The sequence below is a fragment of the Bolinopsis microptera genome, chromosome 5 (genome assembly GCF_026151205.1).
Source record: "Bolinopsis microptera isolate Bmic1 chromosome 5, MBARI_Bmic_1.0, whole genome shotgun sequence".
NCBI classification, from domain to species: Eukaryota; Metazoa; Ctenophora; class Tentaculata; order Lobata; family Bolinopsidae; genus Bolinopsis; species Bolinopsis microptera.
The window spans coordinates 3,203,732-3,229,773 of record NC_087076.1 but is presented as its reverse complement, the minus strand read 5'-3'; the positions used below and the strand labels follow the sequence as shown (position 1 = coordinate 3,229,773).

Below are 26,042 nucleotides of genomic sequence, written 5' to 3'. Positions count from 1 at the left end.
ACATGTACTCTAGTTTTACAATTACCTATTTTCGACAGGTATACTGTAGCTTGACAAATCCTAAAGTTCGACTCTGTCGATCTAGAATACACTACCTGGACTCTAGTTCGACACGTACCGAAGTTCGACAGGGTGATTTCTAGCGAAGTTCAGTTGTCGAACTAGAGTACGTGAATCTAGTAAACTTCACCACTTAAAGTAACATTTAGAACATGTTTACCTCAACCAGGCCACTTTGCACTAGGGCTCCTAAATATACCTCTCAAATATACACAGATAAATATACCTTATAATTTTGATTGCGTCAGTAGAACCACTTTAAGACGCAACCATAATGAAATACTACCAATTCCGGGGGGTTATAATTTATTCAAACTTAGTCTACTTATTCCTTACTACTATTACTGCTATTACTGCTACTTATTCTTTACTTAGACCCATTTTCTTACGTATTAAAGGTTTCTGCTGACGCTGTTCAAAGCTTACCCAGTAGACGCCCGTTAAAATACTCGTAGTTATTGCAACACAATTTAACCTACCCAAACCTGCACCAATGTCTCCATACATTTCTTATATTCTATTTATATACTTATTATCGCTCAGCCGTCACCGCTCCCTGACTTTAGGAGCATATTCACCTGCAGTGGAGTTATTAGTACTGTTTATCGATTTGCTCCTCGAATTACCGATACCTTATTACCTTAATGATCTGCAGCTTTTATGCCGCGGTTTCCACGGTCAATTGTTACAGTGTTGTTACAGTGTTGTTACAGTGTTGTTACAGTGTTGTTACAGTGTTGTTACAGTGTTGTTACAGTGTTGTTACAGTGTTGTTACAGTGTTGTTACAGTGTTGTTACAGTGTTGTTACAGTGTTGTTACAGTGTTGTTACAGTGTTGTTACAGTGTTGTTACAGTGTTGTTACAGTGTTGTTACAGTGTTGTTACAATGTTGTTACAGTGTTGTTGCAATGTTGTTACAGTGTTGTTACAGTGTTGTTACAATGTTGTTACAGTGTTGTTACAGTGTTGTTACAGTGTTGTTCCTACACTAGAACACTAAGTTGACCCAAGTACCAGAGTAGCTGGCAAGTTAATAATAAACACGACGTTATCTCCAAACTGTAGAAGAAGATTGGCATGTTAATTCTATGGTTGCCAGTGTCACTTCAAGGGGTTCCGTCTATAATTTTATATCGATAATTTATATGTAATGGTTGAGATCTCATCTCGATCTCTGTAATTTGAGTCCTTAAGATTCTTGTTTTATCAGTTTATCAAGGCTTCGTACCAAGTTCATATCAACACATCACCTTTAATGCCACTGTTAATATTTGTCGATGAGCTACTATAGCATGAGTACTAAGTAATAAACGCCGCTTTGCAGATCACAGAATTTTTGTCAGCGTTTGTTTGCTTGCTTCAAATTCCTTTAATTTTATCACATCAGTAATATGATAGAGCTCTGTGTGCATTCTGTACGTTTCACCCAAGTTTTCGGACATAACGTTTCTAATATTAGATTTTTCAATGTGACAGAACATTAAAACATTAAAACTTTTCTGGTTTCCACTGTCGACCTTTACCTGACATCATTCACAATATTCCAATGTTCCCTTTGCCCCAGTTATTGTTTAAGTGTGTAAATTGTTAGGCTGAAATTCGGCGTACTTGGCATATCGTTTTGGATTTATAACTGTCTGTTATAGCCAGTTGCCAGATATCACATCATACAAATGAATACTACTTAACTCTGCAACAGGTTGATTAGCGAATGAGACGTGTGAATGATTCATCAGCACTGCTATAATAGAGACTAGAAGATACTGCCGCTCTGAGAACCAACACTCTCACTTCACTGCTGTACTTCTCAGATTAGCTGACAATGCAAATGTCCACAATACACGGTTTGAACGACACATCCTCTCTAAACATGTTCACAACAAAAGGACTGACTGACGGAGGTGGTGGTATCCCCTCCACAGATCACATATCTCACGGACACCAGACCACTAAGGGAAGTATAGGAGCAGCTGGTGAGACGACCTCCTCCACATTCCTCTACACCACCCTGGCTCCACCCCCTAACTTTGAGAGTGGGGGCTGGACTGTACACGAGCTAACACTACTGGGTGGTGTGCTCTGGCTCGTCATGTTCATTACTTTGGTGGGCAACCTCGCCTGCTTCTACGCTGTTATCAGAAATATGAAGGTTATTTTCATTATGTTTTACATTGTCAGTTCGTGGACATGTGTGCACCGTAATTACTATCTGATGTTAGTTAACAACTAAAGATTTACTTTTTATATAAAACCTGAAATATTTCAGATACTGTTGCAGCACCCATTCTTCCAGTCCAACATATTCTGTGTGTACCTCTCTTTTGTAGACATATTCCAAGTAGTTTTGGTGGGTGTGCCTGCTGCAATTAGCTACACTACAGATAGTCCCGGACTCCGAGACAGTCTCTACAATAAGTAATTAGTAATTAGCAATTAGTAATTAGTAATTAGAACTTGTCAAATAAGAACTTGTCAAATAAGCTCGAGCATCTTAAGAATTGAATTGTTGCTCCGAGTCTCTGGAGTGAAAGTGATCTTGTAAATTTAAAAATTTAAAAAAAGAGCCACCTTCCAAAAAAAACCCTTTATCGCAGAGCAGCCGCAGATCCCATCCTGGACTTTGTGGTTTGGCTCCAGCTGCTCCTGGTTGTTGCTATCTGTGTGGACCGAGCTGGCCACATCTGGAGACCCCTATCCTACACCTACACTATCAAGGCCTACAAGACAGTGATAGCGCTCATAGTGTGCACCGCCATTCCTTTTTTAACGCTAACCCTTCCTCATATAATCGCCTCCAGATCCGTTATGAGTTGGTACAAGAGTATGGGTGCTGAGCCAGATATTGCTTTCGTGTGCGATGTGGCGCGCTCTGGAAAAACCCATACCAATGGGACCGACGTTATCGTGAAAATCTTTATGAGTGAGTCATGTGCATTCTAATTTCAGTTTATCAGTACTCTAATTTTATCCGTATTCTTATTTTCTCTGTATTTTAATTTCAGTCCTCTCCAGTTTTTTTCCTCTTTTGAAAATACAAATTAACACTTTAGAAGACGGATACTTCTATTTAATTGGTTTTGAGTCATATATAACAGCATATACTTCTGCAGGTTGTGTTTTGCAATCAAACGACACATCTTGGCCGGGATCCAAGAGCTTCATGATGTGGGAGAATGTGGCTAGTCCTCTTTTAATGTTCCTGGCAGTGGCAGCTCTCGGTGGCACCAGTGCTATCATTATTTGGAAACTTGGCGAGAGCTACAAGCTCCACAAAAACAACCCCGCTAAACAAAACTTGTAAGTTAGACAGATTTGTGAAAAAAACAATTTTTAGAATTTGCTATTACATATTATCATTTAACAAAACTCATTTTTTCACAATTTTGCATTCTTTCAAAACTTGACTTTATTGATTAATTGACAATTGTTGGAATTTCCTTCACTTACTTACAATTTGTGAATGCATCAATTGGAATTGCACGGTCGGCTACTTTCTTGTTTCGATTTGACAATAACCTTTTCGATCATTTCTTTATTGTTTATGAATATGAATATCAACAGGGTAGCTAGAAGTGTAAGGATGACCTGCACAGTCTCCTTCATACAAGCAGTTGTCATCTTAGTGTCTACTCTGCCTCTTCGCTGGTATCAGATTGACGACAGACTTCACGCTACTTGTAACACTAAGAACTGTTACAGAGTCTATTCAAGTGTGAGTTATGAGACAAACATTCTTCAGGGCTGTTTTTATATTTCACGCTGTAAAACAGATTATAAGTTATTGAAATGTTTCTAATTTGCAACAAAATGCAGGTGATAGCTTTTTCACGATGTTATCGAAATGAGATAAACGTTTCTAATTTGCACTAAATTTCAGCACTACAAGGTGATAGCCCGGGTGCTTGTCTTCCTGGGACCCATGCTGAACCCCTGGATGTATCCAATCAGAATGGCTAGCATCAGATCATTCCTAGTGACGAAACAGAAGTCTCTTGCCTCGTCAGGTGAGAAAAATACTAATAGCACCTTATCAGATTGCTTTGTTCATCAAAATTGGAAGAATTTTTTAAGCGTCAAAAAAAAGTCATATGTTAACTTATTAGATCATCATTCGAGTAAAAATGAAGCACACGTATAAAATGAATAAATTTGATCAAAAATACAAACGGATCTGACCTCGGCAAAATATGTCAATCAAGCATTGAGTCGGAGACTAACATTTCCCCTCCTCAATGAAAGAAGTATCCCTGATATTCAGAATATTTAGTTTTATGATGGTATTAAATACAGTGTAAACTGTAATTAATATCTGATTATTAGAGAGTATTAAAATGTCGGGTGGTGTTGACAGAAAAAGAAACGGATAACGCGAGAAAATATCAAACATCTCTCCACGCTGAATATTTCGTTTTACTTTTCCTTGAGGGTTAAAATTATGGGCTAGTATTTACATGTTATAAAATACGGCGTTTAAAAAACATTTGAACATATGTTTCTAATCCAATGCCTCTGTGACCAGTCAACTGTTAAACATGAGTGCACTATGAGTTGAGAATACCTCCAACTAGAAGAGCTTTCAAGTTAAAACCTTCTTCTCGTATAAGATTTCCACTAACCTTCTCCAAGACGAAGTCAAACGAACGAAGCTGCTTTGTTTTTCGTGCAGTTCCTCTACATTTTTCGATAACCCACAAATGATAAAGATAAGGTCTTCAGAGGACCATGTGAAGACATTTGAACTCCCATTTTCAGCGTCGGTGATCAAATTCAAAGCCAGAAGGTTAACCTCCAGGCTCAAACATACCCAATCTACTTTGACCAGATCAAATAACAAATCCTAAATGAATAGTAACGGTATGTGTGGTGTTGCTAACAAGCCAACTAGCGCATGATTGTCGTAAAACGTGATACCGTGAAATATCTGTGTTTAGTGTATTTTTATAACATATTTCTGGTCTTTATCCAGCCGCTTCCTTCAAAAATATAGTCATTTCCGTTACATTTTGGACACATCTCAATATTTTGCGTGCCTTGTGTTTGAAGCAATAATAGTATCTAATTCTTATTTTCCGTTAACATATTATAGTTACATTATATGGGGCGCCCTCTAACGTGTTCCTAATGCATGGCTGTTTGCTATTTGCTGTTCGCTGTAGTGGGTGTGGGCGGGTTGCATGGGATTCATTTCATACCAGCTGCTTAATATTTTTGATTGATTATTCTGTCTCACTGGTAGACGGTATAAGTCATGAAATATTTCACAGCTGCAGAACGTGTACTGACCAGTCTCCGGTTTCACAAGTTTGCAGAATCACCACAAATGTAATTGTAACCATCCAATTTTCATAACATGTCTTAATTTCACACGACGTTCATGAAATATTTTCTATTCGTTGAATTTACTATTCCTTAGTACCGTATTGAGCTCTTGAGGTAAAGTGTAGAGCCAGTAGAGCCGGGACTCCTGCCTCTACTGGCCATTAGCACAATGACACTATTTTTAGGTGTTGAAGCTTCGCCACGAGTGTTCGTGATTTAGCATTGTAGATTAGTTGAACCCACTTGAGCTGATATCTAGTGTTATGTGGTACACTTAGCTGCTAGAGCCCCATGAGGCTTCTTGTTTCTACACTCGGTTGAATATTTTTCTGCGATTGTTCTTTTCCCTAATTTTACGTTGATCTTGATTAAATCTAGCTAATAGCTCCGTGTGACTTCAGCTGTCTCACTGAACCCTTGTGCATCGTACATCAGCCAAATTGCCACAGTGCCACAGTGCCACAGTGCCACACTCATTAAGTCTGTGTTATCGACCAGGTCATCAGATATTTCTCTAGGCACCTCCATGGTTACTTGAGCGCTGAACTATTGAAGAAGCCTTTAACTTTCAGTTTTACGACGCATCTACAATTAGGATGCTATTCGAGCTCTTCCATTTTAATAATTTCGTGTCTCTCGCATATTCGTCAGGAGCTTTTACGTCAAATTTCTTCGGTCTGTTTCTTCTTCAGTCTGTTTTCTGCACTCGTTTTCTTGGCTGGAAGTGCAAATCAATGTAGTCTGTTAGCAGATGGAATCCACGGCTTTTTCAACTACATTCCTAGGTTACTTTGATTGATATGAGCACCTAAACCTAGAGGTCTAGTTATCTAGTTCAGTTCAACTTCCAGCACAAAGATATTGTTGTTATCAGTATCATGGAAGTGAAAGTAACCCTACACTGTTCATACTCATACGTCAACCCATACTCATACGTCGCAACATCATGGTGATGATTTGTCGTCTGCGTATTGTTTGTTAGCTCGCTTACAGAATGTTTTGATAACTGATACATATCAAATGTGGGTGTACCGAGACTAGAAGAACCTTGTACCTTGTTCTTTAGTTTGAGTCATATTGAAATATTGAAATAAAATTATCTCAGCAACAATTATCTCAGCTACAATGCAGCGGTCCTGTTGTGTCTCGGTAAGAAGATGCATGGCTGCCCACAGAAATCTGTCACTTTTAAAACATCATTTTGTGTCATTTTGCGTGTCAGCCACATTTTGGGAGATTTATGTCGGGGATTGAAAATGAATAGGCGGTCTAAAAATCAAAATCTGTGTAGCCAAAATCTGTGTAGCCAATAGAATTTGGTTGTTTATCTTGTTGTTTATCTTGTTGTTTATCTTGTTGTTTACCTTGTTGTTTATCTTGTTGTTTATCTTGTTGTTTATCTTGTTGTTTATCTTGTTGTTTATCTTGTTGTTTATCTTGTTGTTTATCTTGTTGTTTATCTTGTTGTTTATCTTGTTGTTTATCTTGTTGTTTATCTTGTTGTTTATCTTGTTGTTTATCTTGTTGTTTATCTTGTTGTTTATCTTGTTGTTTATCTTGTTGTTTATCTTGTTGTTTATCTTGTTGTTTATCTTGTTGTTTATCTTGTTGTTTATCTTGTTGTTTATCTTGTTGTTTATCTTGTTGTTTATCTTGTTGTTTATCTTGTTGTTTATCTTGTTGTTTATCTTGTTGTTTATCTTGTTGTTTATCTTGTTGTTTATCTTGTTGTTTATCTTGTTGTTTATCTTGTTGTTTATCTTGTTGTTTATCTTGTTGTTTATCTTGTTGTTTATCTTGTTGTTTATCTTGTTGTTTATCTTGTTGTTTATCTTGTTGTTTATCTTGTTGTTTATCTTGTTGTTTATCTTGTTGTTTATCTTGTTGTTTATCTTGTTGTTTATCTTGTTGTTTATCTTGTTGTTTATCTTGTTGTTTATCTTGTTGTTTATCTTGTTGTTTATCTTGTTGTTTATCTTGTTGTTTATCTTGTTGTTTATCTTGTTGTTTATCTTGTATGAATCCTATTTCCTATCTTGTGACTTGTGTGGTGTGTTATAAACTTATAACTTGTGAGAGTTGTAAGTTACAGTTGACCTAAGTTGTACTATTGCAGTGAACACCTCCCTGCTAAGACTCAAGTCCTCCCTGACTCCCTCCGGAGAGAGTACAGCACAGCACACCCAACTCTTTGCCAACAACTCCACTGCCATCACCGACCCTCTGGCTCTCACCGCGCTTACTGAAGCCTGTTTGCAGAAGCACCACAAATGTAATTGTAACCATCAAATTTTCATAACATGTCTTAATTTCACACGACGTTCATGAAATATTTTCTATTCGTTGAATTTACTATTCCTTAGTACCGTATTGAGCTCTTGAGGTAAAGTGTAGAGCCAGTAGAGCCGGGACTCCTGCCTCTACTGGCCATTAGCACAATGACACTATTTTTAGGTGTTGAAGCTTCGCCACGAGTGTTCGTGATTTAGCATTGTAGATTAGTTGAACCCACTTGAGCTGATATCTAGTGTTATGTGGTACACTTAGCTGCTAGAGCCCCATGAGGCTTCTAGTTTCTACACTCGGTTGAAACTTTTTCTGCGATTGTTCTTTTCCCTAATTTTACGTTGATCTTGATTAAATCTAGCTAATAGCTCCGTGTGACTTCAGCTGTCTCACTGAACCCTTGTGCATCGTACATCAGCCACAGTAACACAGTGCCACAGTGCCACAGTGCCACAGTGCCACAGTACCACACTCATTAAGTCTGTGTTATCGACCAGGTCATCAGATATTTCTCTAGGCACCTCCATGGTTACTTGAGTGCTGAACTATTGAAGAAGCCTTTAACTTTCAGTTTTACGACGCATCTACAATTAGGATGCTATTCGAGCTCTTCCATCTTAATGGACCTTGTTCTCTAGTTTGAGTCATATTGAAATATTGAAATAAAATTATCTCAGCAACAATTATCTCAGCTACAATGCAGCGGTCCTGTTGTGTCTCGGTAAGAAGATGCATGGCTGCCCACAGAAATCTGTCACTTTTAAAACATCATTCTGTGTCATTTTGCGTGTCAGCCACATTTTGGGAGATTTATGTCGGGGATTGAAAATGAATAGGCGGTCTAAAAATCAAAATCTGTGTAGCCAAAATCTGTGTAGCCAATAGAATTTGGTTGTTACCTTGTTGTTTATCTTGTTGTTTATCTTGTTGTTTACCTTGTTGTTTATCTTGTTGTTTATCTTGTTGTTTATCTTGTTGTTTATCTTGTTGTTTATCTTGTTGTTTATCTTGTTGTTTATCTTGTTGTTTATCTTGTTGTTTATCTTGTTGTTTATCTTGTTGTTTATCTTGTTGTTTATCTTGTTGTTTATCTTGTTGTTTATCTTGTTGTTTATCTTGTTGTTTATCTTGTTGTTTATCTTGTTGTTTATCTTGTTGTTTATCTTGTTGTTTATCTTGTTGTTTATCTTGTTGTTTATCTTGTTGTTTATCTTGTTGTTTATCTTGTTGTTTATCTTGTTGTTTATCTTGTTGTTTATCTTGTTGTTTATCTTGTTGTTTATCTTGTTGTTTATCTTGTTGTTTATCTTGTTGTTTATCTTGTTGTTTATCTTGTTGTTTATCTTGTTGTTTATCTTGTTGTTTATCTTGTTGTTTATCTTGTTGTTTATCTTGTTGTTTATCTTGTTGTTTATCTTGTTGTTTATCTTGTTGTTTATCTTGTTGTTTATCTTGTTGTTTATCTTGTTGTTTATCTTGTTGTTTATCATGTTGTTTATCTTGTTGTTTATCTTGTTGTTTATCTTGTATGAATCCTATTTCCTATCTTGTGACTTGTGTGGTGTGTTATAAACTTATAACTTGTGAGAGTTGTAAGTTACAGTTGACCTAAGTTGTACTATTGCAGTGAACACCTCCCTGCTAAGACTCAAGTCCTCCCTGACTCCCTCCGGAGAGAGTACAGCACAGCACACCCAACTCTTTGCCAACAACTCCACTGCCATCACCGACCCTCTGGCTCTCACCGCGCTTACTGAAGCCTGAGGGAAATGAGGTGAGAGAGAAAGGTTTTGTGATAGAGACACTGTGGTGCTCCGGCCGGGTTTGGTGGAGCAAGGTTTTTACTATTTCCTATTTTAATTCTTTTAATAACTGATGAAAATTTTAATTATGTGTTAGTACGACTAAGGAAATGATTCAATTATTTTACTTGAACTTAACGGTAGACCCCTTTTGCTAACTTGAATAATTCGCACACTTTCCGTTAGATTCACCCCAAAAACTTTCAGTTCATACCACTTGACTAGCATGCCGTTCTTTATCCATGTTGAGCGATATTTCTAAGGCGATACTGATCAGTTATAAATTTCAGTAATTCATTTCCAATGTTGTTTATTCGTCGTGTAGACTGCTAATTTGGTGCATCGACAGTTTTATGAAATTGAGTTAGTTCCAAACATTGGAGAGGGTCTACTGTGTTAGGGTATTTTACTGAAACTCAGCAGCACTGAGCAATCGTATTTGTCTGCAATGATGAAAGTAAACAAGGTTACAGAACTACATACCGGATATAACTACGTTAAGTGTTACCTTGTATGATATGCTTTACGTTCTATAAAGCTTTTTTCTCCTACACTCTGTTTGGAGTTTGACACCATGTAATGTGCTCTTACGTTGCGGTGTGATGTGCAGAAGATCATTTGATTAACTTTTACAGTGACTTAAGAGCTCATTACTTGTCATATTTATTGGCCTGATGTTATTTTCTTGAAATTTTCGATGATTTTATTTTAATGTTTCTTTTGGCGTTAACACTCGTCACGTATCGCAGTTAATGTTTCCTGAAATGCTGTGATCTTGTATAATATTGTAAATATCATTGTAAATTGACGAAAAATGTCCCACAAAATTTGTTTTTAACTGTTTAATTTTTCTCGGTTATCAAAAGTTAACTTTTTACAGATTACTTTATTATTATATTTATACATTAGAATTAAGTTGCTGTGCTTTCTATATTATGTTTGTTGCTAACTTTATTATCAAAGCTCAAGCTATGGTTTAGAGAGCTCATCTCCGAATCTGATCTGAAATGTCGGCGGTATCAGTTACAGCGTTCAGTCCCGTAGTCACACAGCACTCCGGTAGAGTTCCCATCAACCAAACCAGTGATGCTCTTACCCACCTCTCTCATTTAACCACCTCCGTATTCAATTCAACGACAGAACCAATCTTCTCAACAAAACTTTCCTTCTCGAGCAGTTGGACTGTTGATGAGTTGAAGATCCTCGGAGCTATTCTCTGGGTCATCATCGTTATTACCATTGTTGGCAACGTGGCTTGCTTTTACGCCGTCATCAAGAATCTGAAGGTATATTTTATCGATCATTTCATTTCAAATCTTTTTCTATGGTAAGTATTTTTCTATGGTAAATCTTAAATGTATTCTGTGTAAAATTATCTTTATCCCGGTTGTTGCGACAAGTAAAAAATAAATAATACTCCAATCCGGATTTTACGTAAATCTTAAAGGTAAATTTTTACTATTTAAAAAGTTATGAACCAAAGAAATCTTCTGCTATTCCTCACCATCCACTTCCTCAGCCACTCCTGCAGCATCCGTTTTTCCAGTCTAATGTGTTTTGTGTGTATCTCTCCTTTGTGGATGTGCTCCAAATAGTCTTCGTAGCAATACCGGCTGCGCTTTCTTTTACTACTAATGATGCATCTTACGGAAACGGCATGTACAATAAGTAAGTGTCTCCTAATCTTATTCCTTTTCCAATTGCCGTTTGTCTTCTGTCTCATTTCGTGATTCTTAAATGAAATGCCATTATGACCATAGCATAAAATTATAATATACAAGAATTTTTCGACAGCCCATTCGAAATAAGTTTTAATAAATAAGTTTCATTACAATTTTACTACAGGGCTGCTGCAAATCCTATACTGGAATACTCAACGTGGCTCCAACTAATGTTGGTTGTGGCTATCTGTATGGACCGAGCTGGACACATTTGTAGACCTCTCCGCTACACCTACAACATCACTGTCTTTAAGATGGTGATTATTCTAGCAACTTGCACTGCCATTCCATTCTTTACCATGATCCTGCCCTACACAATCGGTGCTGTCTCTGCAATGAGCTATTATACGAGTAGAAATGGAACTGGTGCAGCTGCCTTTATGTGTGATGTGGCTAACGAGTTTGATGATAACGGAATGCAGTTAATCTCAGATCGGGACTTATTCATGGGTGGGTGAAAACTTAACTAACATGATAATTATTTAGTTTCCTTTCTGTGCTCATTATTTTAACGAATGCTATTCTGAGTGATGGAATTCTTATAAGAAATGTGATTATCAGGTTGTGTTCTACATGTGAATTATCCTATAAGAAATGTGATTATCAGGTTGTGTTCTACATGTGAACGAAGACACGTGGCCGGAAGGACATGCCGCGTATCAGATGTGGATGAACGTGGCATACCCCCTTCTCACTATTCTGGCAATCACTGCTCTGTCAGTCACTTGCGTCATCATCATCGTCAAGCTTAACAAAAGCGCTAGAATGCAAAAAGACAATACAAAGAGACAGGATGAGTAAGTAAACTACTCATATAGAATACTCGACTTCTCATATAAATTATTCAACTTCTCATATAGAATACTCAACTTCTCATATAAATTACTGAACTTCTCATATAAACTATAAAATACTCAACTTCTCATAAAGCAGACTTTGTTCGAGCTCTCTGTAACTTTCAAAATATCTCAGGGTAGCTAGGAGTATCAGACTCACCTGTACAGTGTCTTTCTTTCAAGCTGTTTTGATATTAGTTTCACAAATGCCCTACCACTGGTACTCGATTGATGACAGAGTCCGAGGAACCAAAATTTACACTAGCGTAAGTTCTTTATCTTATTTTAAAAAAAGTATACCGAGGAATTGGGAGAAGATTAATGCAGTTTGCCTTGAGATTGTCAAGTTTTTAAAAATTCGATTAATTTACTTTTGATTCTGAGGCAGGTGATACCATGATAAAACGACAATTTCATGATCAATCACAGTGCTGGCAAGCACGACCGGTGCATTTATTGTGGGTATACTATGTACCCCCTTTACTATTATACCCCCTTTACTATTATACCCCCTTTGGTACACGTTACAAGCCTCTTTCGTGCACGCGAAGCGTGCACTCCGGCCGGAGGCGGCGGCCGAAGGCCGCCTCCTCCGGCAGGAGTTTTTCAGGCATTAAGACTCATCGGAAGTCGTTCGACAGATTTATTTTTAGTTCAAAACATTCTAATTTGATGTCAAAGATGACAGGAATAAAAAATAGTTACGTTGAGATTTTTAAGAAATTTGCATAAAATACTCGCCAGCACTGTTATACGAAATTCGGTAAAAAACCCAAAATCGCCATATTCAGGTGCCTTAAAAACCATGTTAAAATTGAGTTAGAGATCTGAAATTTTTTAGGACGTCTAGACGTTGACCAAATCGATTGCAAAAAAAGTTTCAAGTTTCAGGAGCATCGGGGAATGGGTTTTCTAGAACCCCTGTTTTACGACAGATTGTCGTGATACATACATACATACATATATTCAGGGATAGACGCTTTGCCAGTCAATTATAGGCTACATTCAGGTGTCTGTAGATTTGTACCTATAAAAGATACAGCCATTTCCGACCACAGGTCTTGCAAATAATTGTTTACACTTTAGTTTACATTGTATAAAAAAATTATTTGACGTCATAAACACCCCTTGATGACGTCATCAAGTTAACCGTTTTTAAAACTTGATTTTTGACAAAGTAATAACTTTTAAAATTAATTTTAAACCATTAAGATGTAATTTTATTCAAAATCTGAGGAAAATTTTATCTTAGATAATTGTTCAAGCATTCTGAAAATCTACCGGAAAGTTTTTCTAGCTTGCTCCTTCATAAAGATATTCGTTATTGAAGTTTGTGCTTTTTTGAAGAATTATTTTATAAAAACGTCAATTTTGCGATTTAGTATTCTCTGGTGTTGGGCCATGCCTTGGGTTGTGGAGCTCATTTCTGCTTCTTATAGGTATAAATTGTGCATTAGGCTAGTTTTAAAGTTTAAAATCGAAAAGTTGCACACGTGGGGACACGCCCAAATTGATAGAAAATTGCTAAAATCACTGAAAATTGCTGTTTTCGTCATTTTCTGTCAACTTTAGAGTGCCGTTGTGATTACAGTTCTTCTTGAAATACTTTGAAACTTTGCATGCTTATCAAGCTATATATAAAACAATTACATGCACAAATTTACGGCGATTCAATATTGGATGCGCACGCAACGTCCGCTCAAAGTTTGCACGTGCGAAAGGTGAGAATTTTGCTCATTCGTGATTTCCAACAAATTCTGCTTTGCCACGACAGTTTAATGTCATTATATATGAATTTAATGCCAACTTGAATAAGTATTAAGTGGAATATTCAGTCAGTGATCGACCGATATGCTTCCCTAAACACAAGGATATGTTTTTAAAGGAAAAATTTCGAAATCGTTGAAACTGCCTCCTTATTAATGAAGATATCAGTTTATATTTCGACTTTATAAAGTACCCTGACATTATAATCAAAAAGAGATGATATTTTACCAAAACCCATAATCATGGGTAGAGTGGACCGCTGCCAGTGTCTCTCTTTCCCAAACAAAAGGAAATGATATTAATTTGATTGACCGTTCTCAAATGCAAAATGATACCGAGAATGAAATCGGTCGCTCGCTTTTCCCATTCATTTACAATTGTAATAGATTAAGAAGAACTACCCAAAGGCAGCTGTACTCGGCAATGAAGATTCAATAAACTCCAGCTTGTTCAATAAGTAATAACTACCACCCTTGTCCCTTACCCCGAAATACTAGGTATCGACCCGAACGCAACCCAAAGAGATTTTTACAGCATCTGATTGATGTAATCAATCGAAACTTATTTATACAATTCGTAAGCCGTGAATGAATGGGAAAAGCGAGCGACCGATTTCATTCTCGGTATCATTTTGCATTTGAGAACGGTCAATCAAATTAATATCATTTCCTTTTGTTTGGGAAAGAGAGACACTGGCAGCGGTCCACTCTACCCATGATTATGGGTTTTGGTAAAATTTCATTATCCAAATTTACAAAATTCATACATTAACAACCATTGATTTATGTGCATATAATTTGTATCAAATAAATAATTTATCACTGTCCTCCCCTTAGCACTATAAAGTCATTTCTCGTACACTGACATTTCTGGGACCAATATTCAACCCATGGCTATACCCTATCAGAATGGCAAGTATCAGATCGTTCTTGATCAAAAAGAAGAAAAATCTCGCTTCATCAGGTTTGTTTTCCTGGTTAATCATTTTAAATCTACTTAGTGCTCCTTAATAAAGACCACTTAAACATATTATTATTCATTGCTTTACAATTTAATCTTGATAAAGCTCTTTATTCAATACTACATACTATAACGCACCTCTATTTACCTCAGTGAATACAAACCTGACGCGGCTTAAATCGTCCCTAAACATCGAGTCAGACCGAAATGCAGTTAATACGAAACTGCTTTCTGATAATTCGACTGCGGCGGATAAAAACAACAGTACTGCCTTGTAAACGATATCAAGTTTACTTGTTTGCTGGTTACCAAACTTACCATTTAGCAATCTTAAATAAAGGAAACGAATTTTATTAGTTGCGCTATTAAACTGAAAGGATGACAAAGAACCCTCATTTTTATTAAAGTTAGAGAGGAAATTTTGTTTTCAATTCACGCTAAGGGTCTGAGGTGATGTTTAACAGCTAATATACCATGCGTTTGTTTTTTATTGATCTATTTGTGGATCTTAAGTGCCAAACTGATTAAGCGTTTTCAATATAAATAAAACAAATAATTTTTTTAATTTTTACCTAGCACCTTGACCTAGGAAGGAGCGTTACACAAGACGACACACATTTGTAAAGTTTTTTTTGTAATTTTTATTTTTATGTACGATCATAAGTGAACGGTTTTTATGGTCATTTTTTTAGGTTGGTGACTGATAGTGATACAAGTTTTTAAATCGTTTCTAATTATATTTCTAATATTTAATCGTTTATATCACAATTTTAATGTGATATTGTTATGATAGCTTATTATTCTATTTGATGATAATTTTGACGTTAACATGATCATAGATTGTAGATACTATTATCCACAATTATGACCTTCTAAATTATCACCGGTAAGGTTTTTCATTCTTGATTCAATTGATATCACTACGATCAATTTCGAGTAAATTTGTAAATGTAATTTAACAAGTCCAGGGTTAATTTCTATAAAGTTTGCAAGTGACAATATTTAAATTAAACCCGTTTGTTTTAGCGAAATACCATTGAACAATGACCGTGCTCGTAATTACATCCGTTTTATATTGTCATTGATTCATAAAGTTATAACCTCGGAAGTTTCTGGTAAACCCTGTTTAAGAATATTGGTTAGTACTAGAATTTAGCAGTAATTTAGATTTAAGTTTTTTGGATTTAACCCCTTAATCATAAATAGTATTAGTAATATACCAAGTGATATTGGACCAATATGCAATTAAATTTATTTTAATCGTATTTTATTAACGTTAATACAAATGTTACTTTTGTATTTTTAATTTAATTCATAAACAGTATCAATTCCTTTTTATATATGAATGAAATGACAATAATGGGCCAGCCCAGTTAACGGGTGATACTCGGAAAATATATAAATTGAACTTGAAGAGTTCAACTTGGTGCGCGTCTTGTGTATTGTACATATAATTATACGTGAGAGGAGCGAGCAATAGACTTATAATATCAAATATAAGGTATACTTATACAATAGTTTATAATTAAACTAGACTAACAAGTAACAATGAACAAGCTAGGTAAGTTGTAGGTTATTTGTAGTTTATTGGTAATGTGCGACTGTGAGCGTGCTAAATCACCGTATTATATATCATTTATACTACACTCGATCTTCGAGATTTTTCTAAAAGAGCGGCCCCCTTGTCACACGTTTTAGACCTGCCGCGCACGAGTGCGCAGCTGTATCGTTGATCGTGGCTTTCGCCACGATCAACGATACTTAGTGCGGTTCACAGTTGAAACTTTAAAATTAAACTTGAATCGATTAAATTTCGAACGCTGATTCCGAATATAATTACTCCCATGACATATATAACACATAATACAAAAAAGGGTTAAATTGCTCCCTTAGCAAAATATTTGATATTGGCGAAAAACTGTCTCGATCACCAATCACGTGATATGCCTATACACTATAATTATACGCTCCTACTAAATCGCCCGCCCAAATTTTAAGAAAATTCTTGACACACGCTGTAACCCCTTTGGCCGGCGTGCACGCTTCGCGTGCACGAGAGGTATACAACGTGTAGCAAGAAAATTCTTGTGAAAAGGCCCTTTGGATATGAAATTGATATGAATCGGTGTATTTTTAGACGCTGATTCCGAATCAACCCCCATGACGTAGGGTAAAAATGCTTTCCTAGAGAGTTATGGGCAAAAAACCGTTTTGGTCACGTGACAGGCTATTAGTAGCTAGTATAGTAGCGCGTATAGTATAGTAGCTAGTATAGTATAGTAGCGCGCCCGCCTCCCGGTGGTAAAAACATGAATTCGATTGTTTATGGCTCGGATTAGGATTAGGGTTGTGGTAAGGGTTATGGATAGCTTTGGGGTTATGGTTAGGGTTAGGATTAGGGTTTATGTAAAACCGTTTTGTACGGCTGCAAAACCATAAAAACCAAAGTCACGTGGAATTTTTGGGCGAGCGAATTAGTTGCTCTAACCAGAGCCCTTTGATTTCGCTTGCAGTAGTGCGGTGCGACCGCCGAAGCGCGTCACGCAGTACGCGCGTTAACGCGTATACAGTTACACATGGCTATTTGAAGCGAATTAGTAAGCACAATAATTATATAAATGATAATCATAAAGAATTCAGCAATCTTCGGCCTTCGCAGTTCGCGTACTATAACCAATAAATACATTGAAGCAAAGCTGAGCTAAATAGATTTAATAGACCTATTTTAGTTTTTTTGCTCAAACATGCCGTACATCAAAAAACTTAAAAAGTAGATTTATGAATTTTCCATTTTACGGAGAAGAATTACTTAGCTTGCAAGTTTATTGCTTTGTGCTCGCTTTTCTCATGTTCAGGAAGCTTGAAAAATCACCGTGCACAAAGATTGGCGTGCCTGGTAAAATAAAACTTACTTGGCTCACTTGCTTTATCCAGAGCTCTTGCGCTTGCAGTGGCGCCCGCCCGCCTCCCGGCGGTAAAACGTTTGCTCTATCCAGAGCCCTTGCGCTTGCAGTAGCGCGCGCCCGCCTCACGGCGGTAAAAGGCTTTTCTTGACTTCAGACTTGTGAAACAAGCGCGCCCGCAGTGGCGCGAAAGCACATGGTTAGGTGAAGTAAAACTTGTAAAACTTGTATCACGTTGCAACCCCCACGGTCGTTTCACTTTATCGTCCTGACGATACATGGGGAGCCGCGCACTGCGCGGCGGGTCATACAACGTATGACAAGGTAAAACAAGCGCGCCCGCAGCTGCGCGAAAGCACATGGTTAGGTGAATTGGCTCACAAATCCTTGTGCGCGCAGCGGCGACCTCATTTCAAGCTTCATATACGTGATATGATCGATCAGAGAAGCGAGCAATAAACTCAAAATTTAGGTAAAGAAAAACTAAATGTTATCAGTTTACTTTTTATATAGTATATATAGAAGTGCATTTAAATTATGCTTCTATGTACCAATACCATACCCTCACAGCATTATATTATCTTTATTGATACTAACATATTTCACTATCATCTGTATACACAATACATTAAATTCGAATAATCGATAGATTTTTTAGATTCAAACGCAAATGCCGGCCTTGTAATGTCAGTATGTTACTAACTAGAAAGTTGCTCTAACTAAATCGGTAGCCCTTGCGCTTGCAGTATCGAGCGCCCGCCTTAAGCCTTTTAGTGGTACTTGTGAAACAAGCGCGCCCGCAGAGGCGCAAAAGCACATGGTTAGGTAAAACTAGAAAGCATCTGTCCAATTTATCGTTTATTATTTCGGATGATGTTGAATATGATAATTTTATCTATGTGTGGGACGTTTTAGAGAAGTATGATGTTCTACTGTAATGTCTGTCACGTTTTTTCAAGACGTTGTACCCCGAAAACCGCAAAATGTGTACCCATAATCTCTTTATTATAGTTTGAAAAACGTCTAAAGTACATATATGATGCAAGAAACAGTTAGCTTGGCCACTCTGGACAGCCACAAAGCCTAAAATTTGCTATAGCATGTAATGTCAGTCACAAAAAATGCCCACATGTGTATCCATATCCACCAGCGTATAACAAAATGGTAAACAGATCATATGAATGGTATCTTGGATAGATCAATCCAGTAGAAAACTCCTTGGAACTGAGCAAGAGACTGTCAACCTAAGTAACGAATACAAGCGTATGTAGGCCACAATACAATACAATAAAATCGTCAAATAGATCCGTGGACTAATTCGCTTATAACAAGATGGTAAACAGATCATATGAATGGTATCTTGGATAGAACAATCCAGTAAATAACTCGTTGCATTACCAGTCAAAGAAGGTCACGGAATTTACAAACTAAGTTTGATGTCTGACCTAGAGTACAAATACTCCTGCCATGCAACATCAAATCTTATAGAAGAAATATACAGTCAACACCCAGACTTTTGTGACGACCAGAAAAAAGATTGGATGATAATGAAAATCTTAAAATAACTGGCTACAAGACCATAATCCGAAAATGAAGAATAGAGTTTTTCAAGGAGAAAAAGGTTAAAGAACTGGACGAAACACAATAACTGTAGTTAGATCTTACATCAAAAAAGTGGAAAGTTCCTGGCTTTCATCAGTCTCGCTTAAGTCATTTGGATTCTATCTCAACAAGCAAGAATTTGATACACCCTAGCCCTTGGCCTTAGGTACAGCTTTCAGAATAAAACAAATATTCAGAATAAAACAAATATTATATTCAAATCTCTTTATTCAACAATATTAAATCATTATAGAACCTAATTTGTGGCTTGATTGTTATGTTAGGGCTATTCTGTTAGCTGATGCTGACAGGCACTGCATGGGGCAGAGACTTAGGACCATTACGCTGGAGGCTTACAATGACCCTTTTTGAACCCCATGGCAGTGCTAGTTTTATTATGGCTTTGACATTAAATATTCTGCAATAAATGTGTTTGTGGAAGTGACAACTCAATAAATCACTAATTAATATGAAAATAGGTGGATATGTATCTTGAGAGATGTGCTAGTATAGCTCTTACAAACTGCTGTAACCACCAATCCACTCTTTCTTCCTGTCTACTCGACAAAATCGATGAACCCACACCCCCAATATTAGAGAATGCTCGAGACTTCTTATTCCAGAAAACAAATCTCCTAAAGAGCCCCATGTCCTATGCCTTTACATTTGGAAAAGACAAATTGAGGTGGAGCAAAATTAGAATGTTTTCCGTCGTCAGAGGCGGTCACATGGATGTATGTGGAGCCTGGAGGGGGTTGTTTAAAACATATAAGTGATACAAAATATTTATTAAGCAGGAGCTTCCAAAATACTTGTGTAAATCGTCTGTGTGGAGCAGGTCCCTGATGACAAACAGGTTTGTTAGGCTCGGTACGTAGCTCCTGTATCTACCACTCAATTCAAGAGTGCTTCTGATCCGGCTGGGAATCTAAAGTTCAAAGTAGTTCAGATGATCATAGCTTTATAGTCATTCGGCCTTCTCTTAGTGTATGGGCCTTAGCTAAAAGATTGGCAGTCGAAGCACGCTGGCTAGTGCATGTGTTTTAACTTAATAAGGCATGATTTTATTGTAATCTGTGCAATCTATTAGCCCCAAACTATATTAATCATTGTTGTTTTATAAATACTATCAAGCTGAATTGTTTGTAAAGTTGTTTTGAAAGCTCTAATTCATAACAGACTTACTTTGTTTTATTAATGTGATCAACTGTTTAGTATTATAGTGACTGGATCTAAAGATTCACCAATTATATTCCATGGTGTAACAACAGTCAACACTGAATTATTTATCTATTCCAATATTTCAATGTTTTGTCAAACTATAAAAACTTGAAGAATTATACACTGAGTTTTACAATTCAGCTTGCCAATAAATTATGCAAAATAAATATCATAAATTTATAAACAATACATTTTCAGCATGTCATGATTTAAAGAGCTAATGAAAACTAAGATTGTAAACAAAAGTCACGTGGTCTCATAATGTCTGAGAGAGGAAGTTCTGAAGCAGTTTCTGAAAATGAGGTAAGATTTCTGCTTTCTATAAATCACTCCTGATCACATAACTCATTAATCACATTTTGACATGCACGGAACACTTCATACATTTCATATGCAGACATTTCAAATTAAATGAATCACAGATAATTTGATTAAATGTTCATGAAATCAGGTACATTAATTGAATGTTTTGAAGCAGTATACGTCATGTATAATGATAATATTTGAATGAATTTCGTCTCCAAAGCTGAAGACAAATTCATTAACTCAAATATGGTTAGATTTGATATCAAAGATTATTTGAATGCAGTATTGTCCGTGTTAATTCTTTATCAAGCGAAGGCTCAGTAAATGTGTGTTACATGTAATGCTAATAATTGATTATACCCCTACATACAAGGGGGTATGGAGGGGGTTTACTCGTATTTCAGTTCTAAATTATAAGCTCTTATCTCGCATAATACTGGGTGTTACTAACACATTTAGTTGCCATGGTAACGCTCGTTTGCTCAGTCGCACCTTGTGAAGTCCCCTTTGTATCGTGTTTTGCTAGCTGGATTATCATTCCTTAAAATAAATAATATCGTATAGTTGTTATTATTACCGCACTACTAAAATCATTGTGTCAAACCGATATCAACACTCGTTATAGTAAATACCGTTCGTAAATCACTGTTGTCTTAAAAATTCAGAATGAAATGACCCATACTCAATATCATTGGTGGTCTCCAAAATAAATGTATCCGTCCGTAATATTTTAAAACTTTGAAACATTTCAGAAGAGCTAATGTTGGAGGTAGTGGTAATATTTACCGGTCGAATATTCAGGTACAAAGCTGAAACCTGCAAAACCTGTTTTTCACGCTATGCCAAACTGTCAAGCCTTGTCGACAATGCTGATCTTCTTTTAGGCAGCTGTTTTTGAAGCACTCTGCATATTTTAGCTCACATTTTATTACGAATTTCAGGTCAATACAACTTCCTTCTAGATATTATGAAGCCCAGTCAGTTTTGAGAAAAATAACGAGTATTTAACAGATAATTAATTGGAATGTTTGACTGGTTAAGATCGTTCACATATTACTTAATATTACATAGTACTTAATATTACATATTAATTAAACCAGAGTTGCCCTTTTCAGACCCCCTCCCCCTTGAGTAAACCACTTTACATTTAGTTATTGCGTAGAAATTACACTAGCCTCAGCTTACGTTAATGTAATATAAGCTCACCTAATATCAACACATGATAAAATGTAACTTGGTTTTGGATGTAAGCCACTAGAAGCTCAGAAGAATTTGTTTATGAAAAGTTCCCAGCCTCACCAAAAAAGGCATACCTCGGTCTCAGCCAGAGCAGCTATTCATCGTTTTCCCTCGGCCTCAGCCTTGTAACCTACTCTGATCAGTTGATTGCTGATTAAATTGGCCATGTGGGGGATTATTTAGTGATGAGAATTCCAACAGTTTATATCAAAACAAGAGTAACTACAAGTTAAACAATCTCTCTCTCTCTCTCTCTCTCTCTCTCTCTCTCTCTCTCTCTCTCTCTCTCTCTCTCTCTCTCTCTCTCTCTCTCTCTCTCTCTCTCTCTCTCTCTCTCTCTCTCTCTCTCTCTCTCTCTCTCTCTCTCTCTCTCTCTCTCTCTCTCTCTCTCTCGGCTGAGTGCTAACACAGTTTTAACAATTAATGTAATTGCTTATCTCCATTATTCTGTCTATCATGTTTTTACACAAGCACACAAGAGAGAGGGAGCATATGTAATCCTCTATTCCGCTATACGCCAATAACTTTTACAATTCCGGAGATTACCCTTGCTTACTAATTCCTTATTTGTTACAACACACACCTTCAAAACTCTGCATAACATAAACTCTCTCTCTCTCTCTCTCTCTGCCGTTTTTTGTCCTTTCTTCTCTGTCGTGAGCTGCCTATGAAGCTGTGATGTATGCATATCTTTTAGTAAGTCGATTAAAGTTGATATAATCTATTGACGATAGTGCGAGACAGTTTCAATGAGAGGATTGAGTGCAATATATTGCTGTAGCACGGATCATCGGAAAGTAATACCATTATTGTCGTCAAATTTCCGAATTTTATAAAATCTTGAAGAGACGGGGAAAACTGTTGTGAGTAGGTTCGTTAACGCTTTAATGGGTACAGTGGAATTTTGCTCTCATAAATCAAATTGTAGTTTCACAGGCTTGATATCAATATTAGCCCACTCATTTTATCTTTTAAGAAAGAAAAAAACAATAAAACACTCATTCAGAGTGTTATTATGTTTCTCTAAGATTACATTCTAGATAATTCAATGATATATCTAGAGTACACAGAAGGATGCTGACGAACAGAAAGCAGAAAATGAGTTGATGGAAGTTGTTCTAAAAGCAAATCAGGTTCGCTATACCGATTAAGTAAGTATTAAGTTAGTTAAGTTTTAGTCACTGAACACAGATCAACCTCAGTTGAAAACAACTCACTGATAAAAACTGATAATAACAATCTTAACAGTATCATACAACAACCATCTGCAGGCATGTGAAGACGGTTTATTCACCCAAGCTATACACTTGTACTCAGAAGGTTTGCGCAGAGAACCCCAAAACGCCATGGTGTTCAGCAACCGCAGTGCAGCGTACCTCCACTCAAATGATCTCCGTGCTGCGCTGAGTGACGCTGATCGTGCCATCAGACTACAACCAACTTGGAGCAAGGTACTTGTTTGTTGTTTTTAACTCGACTCAGTCTTCTACTTGTCATACCATTCTCTCCATATTATCAGATCTCATTTGTAGTTAAATAATGAGTGGAATTTTGATGGAATAAAACTACCAGTGGAAGGTTTACTTATTTGCCACAAGTTATTGTGTTGTATCTGTTGTGTTGTGATCAGAATAGTGTGTATAGTGAGGAATAGTGAGTATATATAATAGTGAGGAATAGTGAGTATAGTGAGGAATAGTGAGTATAGTGAGGAATAGTGTGTATAGTGAGGAATAGTGTGTATATATAGTGAGGAATAGTGTGTATAGTGAGGAATAGTGTGTATAGTGAGGAATAGTGTGTATATATAGTGAGGAATAGTGTGTATAGTGAGGAATAGTGTGTATAGTTAGGAATAGTGTGTATATATAGTGAGGAATAGTGTGTATAGTGAGGAATAGTGTGTATAGTGAGTATAGTGAGGAATAGTGTGTATAGTGAGGAATAGTGAGTATAGTGAGGAATAGTGTGTATAGTGAGGAATAGTGTGTATAGTGAGGAATAGTGTGTATAGTTAGGAATAGTGTGTATATATAGTGAGGAATAGTGTGTATAGTGAGGAATAGTGAGTATAGTGAGGAATAGTGAGTATAGTGAGGAATAGTGTGTATAGTGAGGAATAGTGAGTATAGTGAGGAATAGTGTGTATAATGAGGAATAGTGTGTATATATAGTGAGGAATAGTGTGTATAGTGAGGAATAGTGTGTATAGTGAGGAATAGTGAGGAATAGTAGTGAGGAATAGTGTGTGATGTGAGGAGCTAGAATCATACTCATGACAATACATACACAGTGAGATGTCATTATATACTGCACTACTACACACATATCCTATTCCTTGTAATCACCCTCTTATTCGATAACTCATTAGTTTTAGGGGACTTTAATTAAATTTCCATGTCATCTTACAGTAACGTGTTCGTTACAACCATGTAATGTAAAAGATGTATCGCTTATCACGAATGATATCGGGAAGTGATATTAGCGGAACTAACTTTGAGGATCATTGACCGTCTTATTTTTTCAGGGCTACTTCAGGAAAGGACTGGCTTTGCAGAAACTCCAAGACTTTGATGGAAGTGTTATCAGTCTCGCTCAAGGACTCGCCTATGAAACTCAAAGCAGACAAATACTTTCAGCTATTGTCGAAACGATACTCCTCAGTAATTTAAGAGGTTTGTGTGATTGTGACGTTATACTCAGTCACCTGTAAATTAATTAAATTCCCGCATTGGAGTGTGGCAAATTGTTCACATAGAATATTCTATATTACCCATGTTAAAATAACGAATTATATCAGCGCGATCAAAATTTCTACTTTTAATTGCGCGCGATTGAAGATTTTACAGACATATCTGCGCGCACGTTACAACTTTTATCATTTTGTGTAGAATTTAGCGAAACACCTGTTGTTTTGAACATTCACGTGTACGTAACTCGCCAAATTAATAAATGCTTGTTCGCAAGTTACACCACAAAGAGTCTACATTCGTCAAGCATAGACATGAAGTATCTTTCAACATTTCTTTCATGCAATTTACAGCGCTCATTGAAAGTCAGATCTGCACTACAATCTGTTATAATTTCCGTACAATTACTTAAAACGGGTACGTAAAGATAGTTCGTTTGGTTTTGCCAGGTTAATACAGTAAAACCCTGATTAACCGCGCCTCAATTTATCGTGGCCATCTCCTTCCCGGACCTCCGTGGTAGATTGGGATATTAATGTTGTCTGTTTTACTGGAAGTACTGCAGCAGTGATGCTACAAACATTGAAACACTCGTGCAATTTTCATACATAATCGCATAATCAGTTCTTTCTCGTCGATAATTAAGTCATTATTAGGCACCACATTCCATGATCATAAGGTCCGTACACTGACTGTTACACCTCATCACTCCCGTCTTGAACCGCTTTCCATTTTAATTTAAATCGTTTTAGAAATTAACCCTTGTTAACTCCGCACTACACCCGCCTATTATATTTGAAAACATGTATAACATTGTCGTATGAAAGTAGGAACTTTCTCTGTAGTCCAAACAGACCCCAATCAGTGCCCCCTCCCCTAATAAGCTTACAGTATTACATGACAGCGAATCTTACCCGGCTTAACCTAATTATGATTCATGTTTGTACCTACGCTACATAATATGCAGTGATGGAAGAGAGAGCGAAGAGGGGAAAAAATAAGCCATTTTATGTCGCATTAGTGGTACAAAACCATCAATTAAACCACTAACCACCGACCGATTTAAAAAAATTTGCTTATTGGCTTCGTCAGAGTTTTGTCGGCACTATACCGAAAAAACCACTCCCATAACTCTTACCGTTTTTTTTGTTTGGGAAAGAGAGACACTCTACTCATGATTATGGGTTTTGGTTAAATTTGAATATACTTTAACATACTTTAATGTACTTGAAACTTTTTTCCTTTTTTTACTACAATCTACATCCTGTAAATTGAGGGAAAAGACAATTTCGTTTATAAAATATTCAGCTAATTTCTACACGTGATAG

General features: G+C 36.7%; 2 protein-coding genes across 6 annotated transcripts in view; both read left to right on the top strand.

The window, feature by feature from the left end:
* The window catches only part of LOC134815853 (tetratricopeptide repeat protein 28-like), a 108,924-nt gene that overhangs the window by 58,571 nt on the left and 24,311 nt on the right, over positions 1-26,042 (top strand). Inside the window, exons 1-5 of one of the 2 annotated variants that reach the window (XM_063824435.1) lie at positions 20,658-20,782; positions 21,538-21,586; positions 23,086-23,157; positions 23,296-23,475; positions 24,552-24,699. In XM_063824435.1, coding sequence (XP_063680505.1) covers positions 20,778-20,782; positions 21,538-21,586; positions 23,086-23,157; positions 23,296-23,475; positions 24,552-24,699 — 454 coding nt within the window. In that variant the 5' untranslated portion in view covers positions 20,658-20,777. Of the gene's footprint in view, positions 1-20,657; positions 20,783-21,537; positions 21,587-23,085; positions 23,158-23,295; positions 23,476-24,551; positions 24,700-26,042 lie in introns of those variants that run through there. The other variant, XM_063824436.1, reaches the window with a different exon arrangement.
* On the top strand, positions 1,762-10,296 carry LOC134815856 (uncharacterized). Of its 4 annotated transcripts, XM_063824442.1 has the most exons (9): positions 1,762-2,211; positions 2,329-2,477; positions 2,657-2,982; positions 3,173-3,359; positions 3,624-3,774; positions 3,940-4,066; positions 4,815-4,916; positions 6,502-6,530; positions 7,498-7,575. In XM_063824442.1, the coding sequence occupies exons 1-7, from the start codon at positions 1,885-1,887 to the stop codon at positions 4,901-4,903; spliced, it is 1,356 nt and encodes a 451-aa protein (XP_063680512.1). In that variant the 5' UTR covers positions 1,762-1,884; the 3' UTR covers positions 4,904-4,916; positions 6,502-6,530; positions 7,498-7,575. The 4 variants fall into 4 exon arrangements, with proteins under 4 accessions (XP_063680512.1, XP_063680511.1, XP_063680513.1 ...); XM_063824441.1 differs by lacking the exons at positions 6,502-6,530; positions 7,498-7,575 and adding an exon at positions 9,295-10,296; XM_063824443.1 differs by lacking the exons at positions 6,502-6,530; positions 7,498-7,575 and adding an exon at positions 6,487-6,501.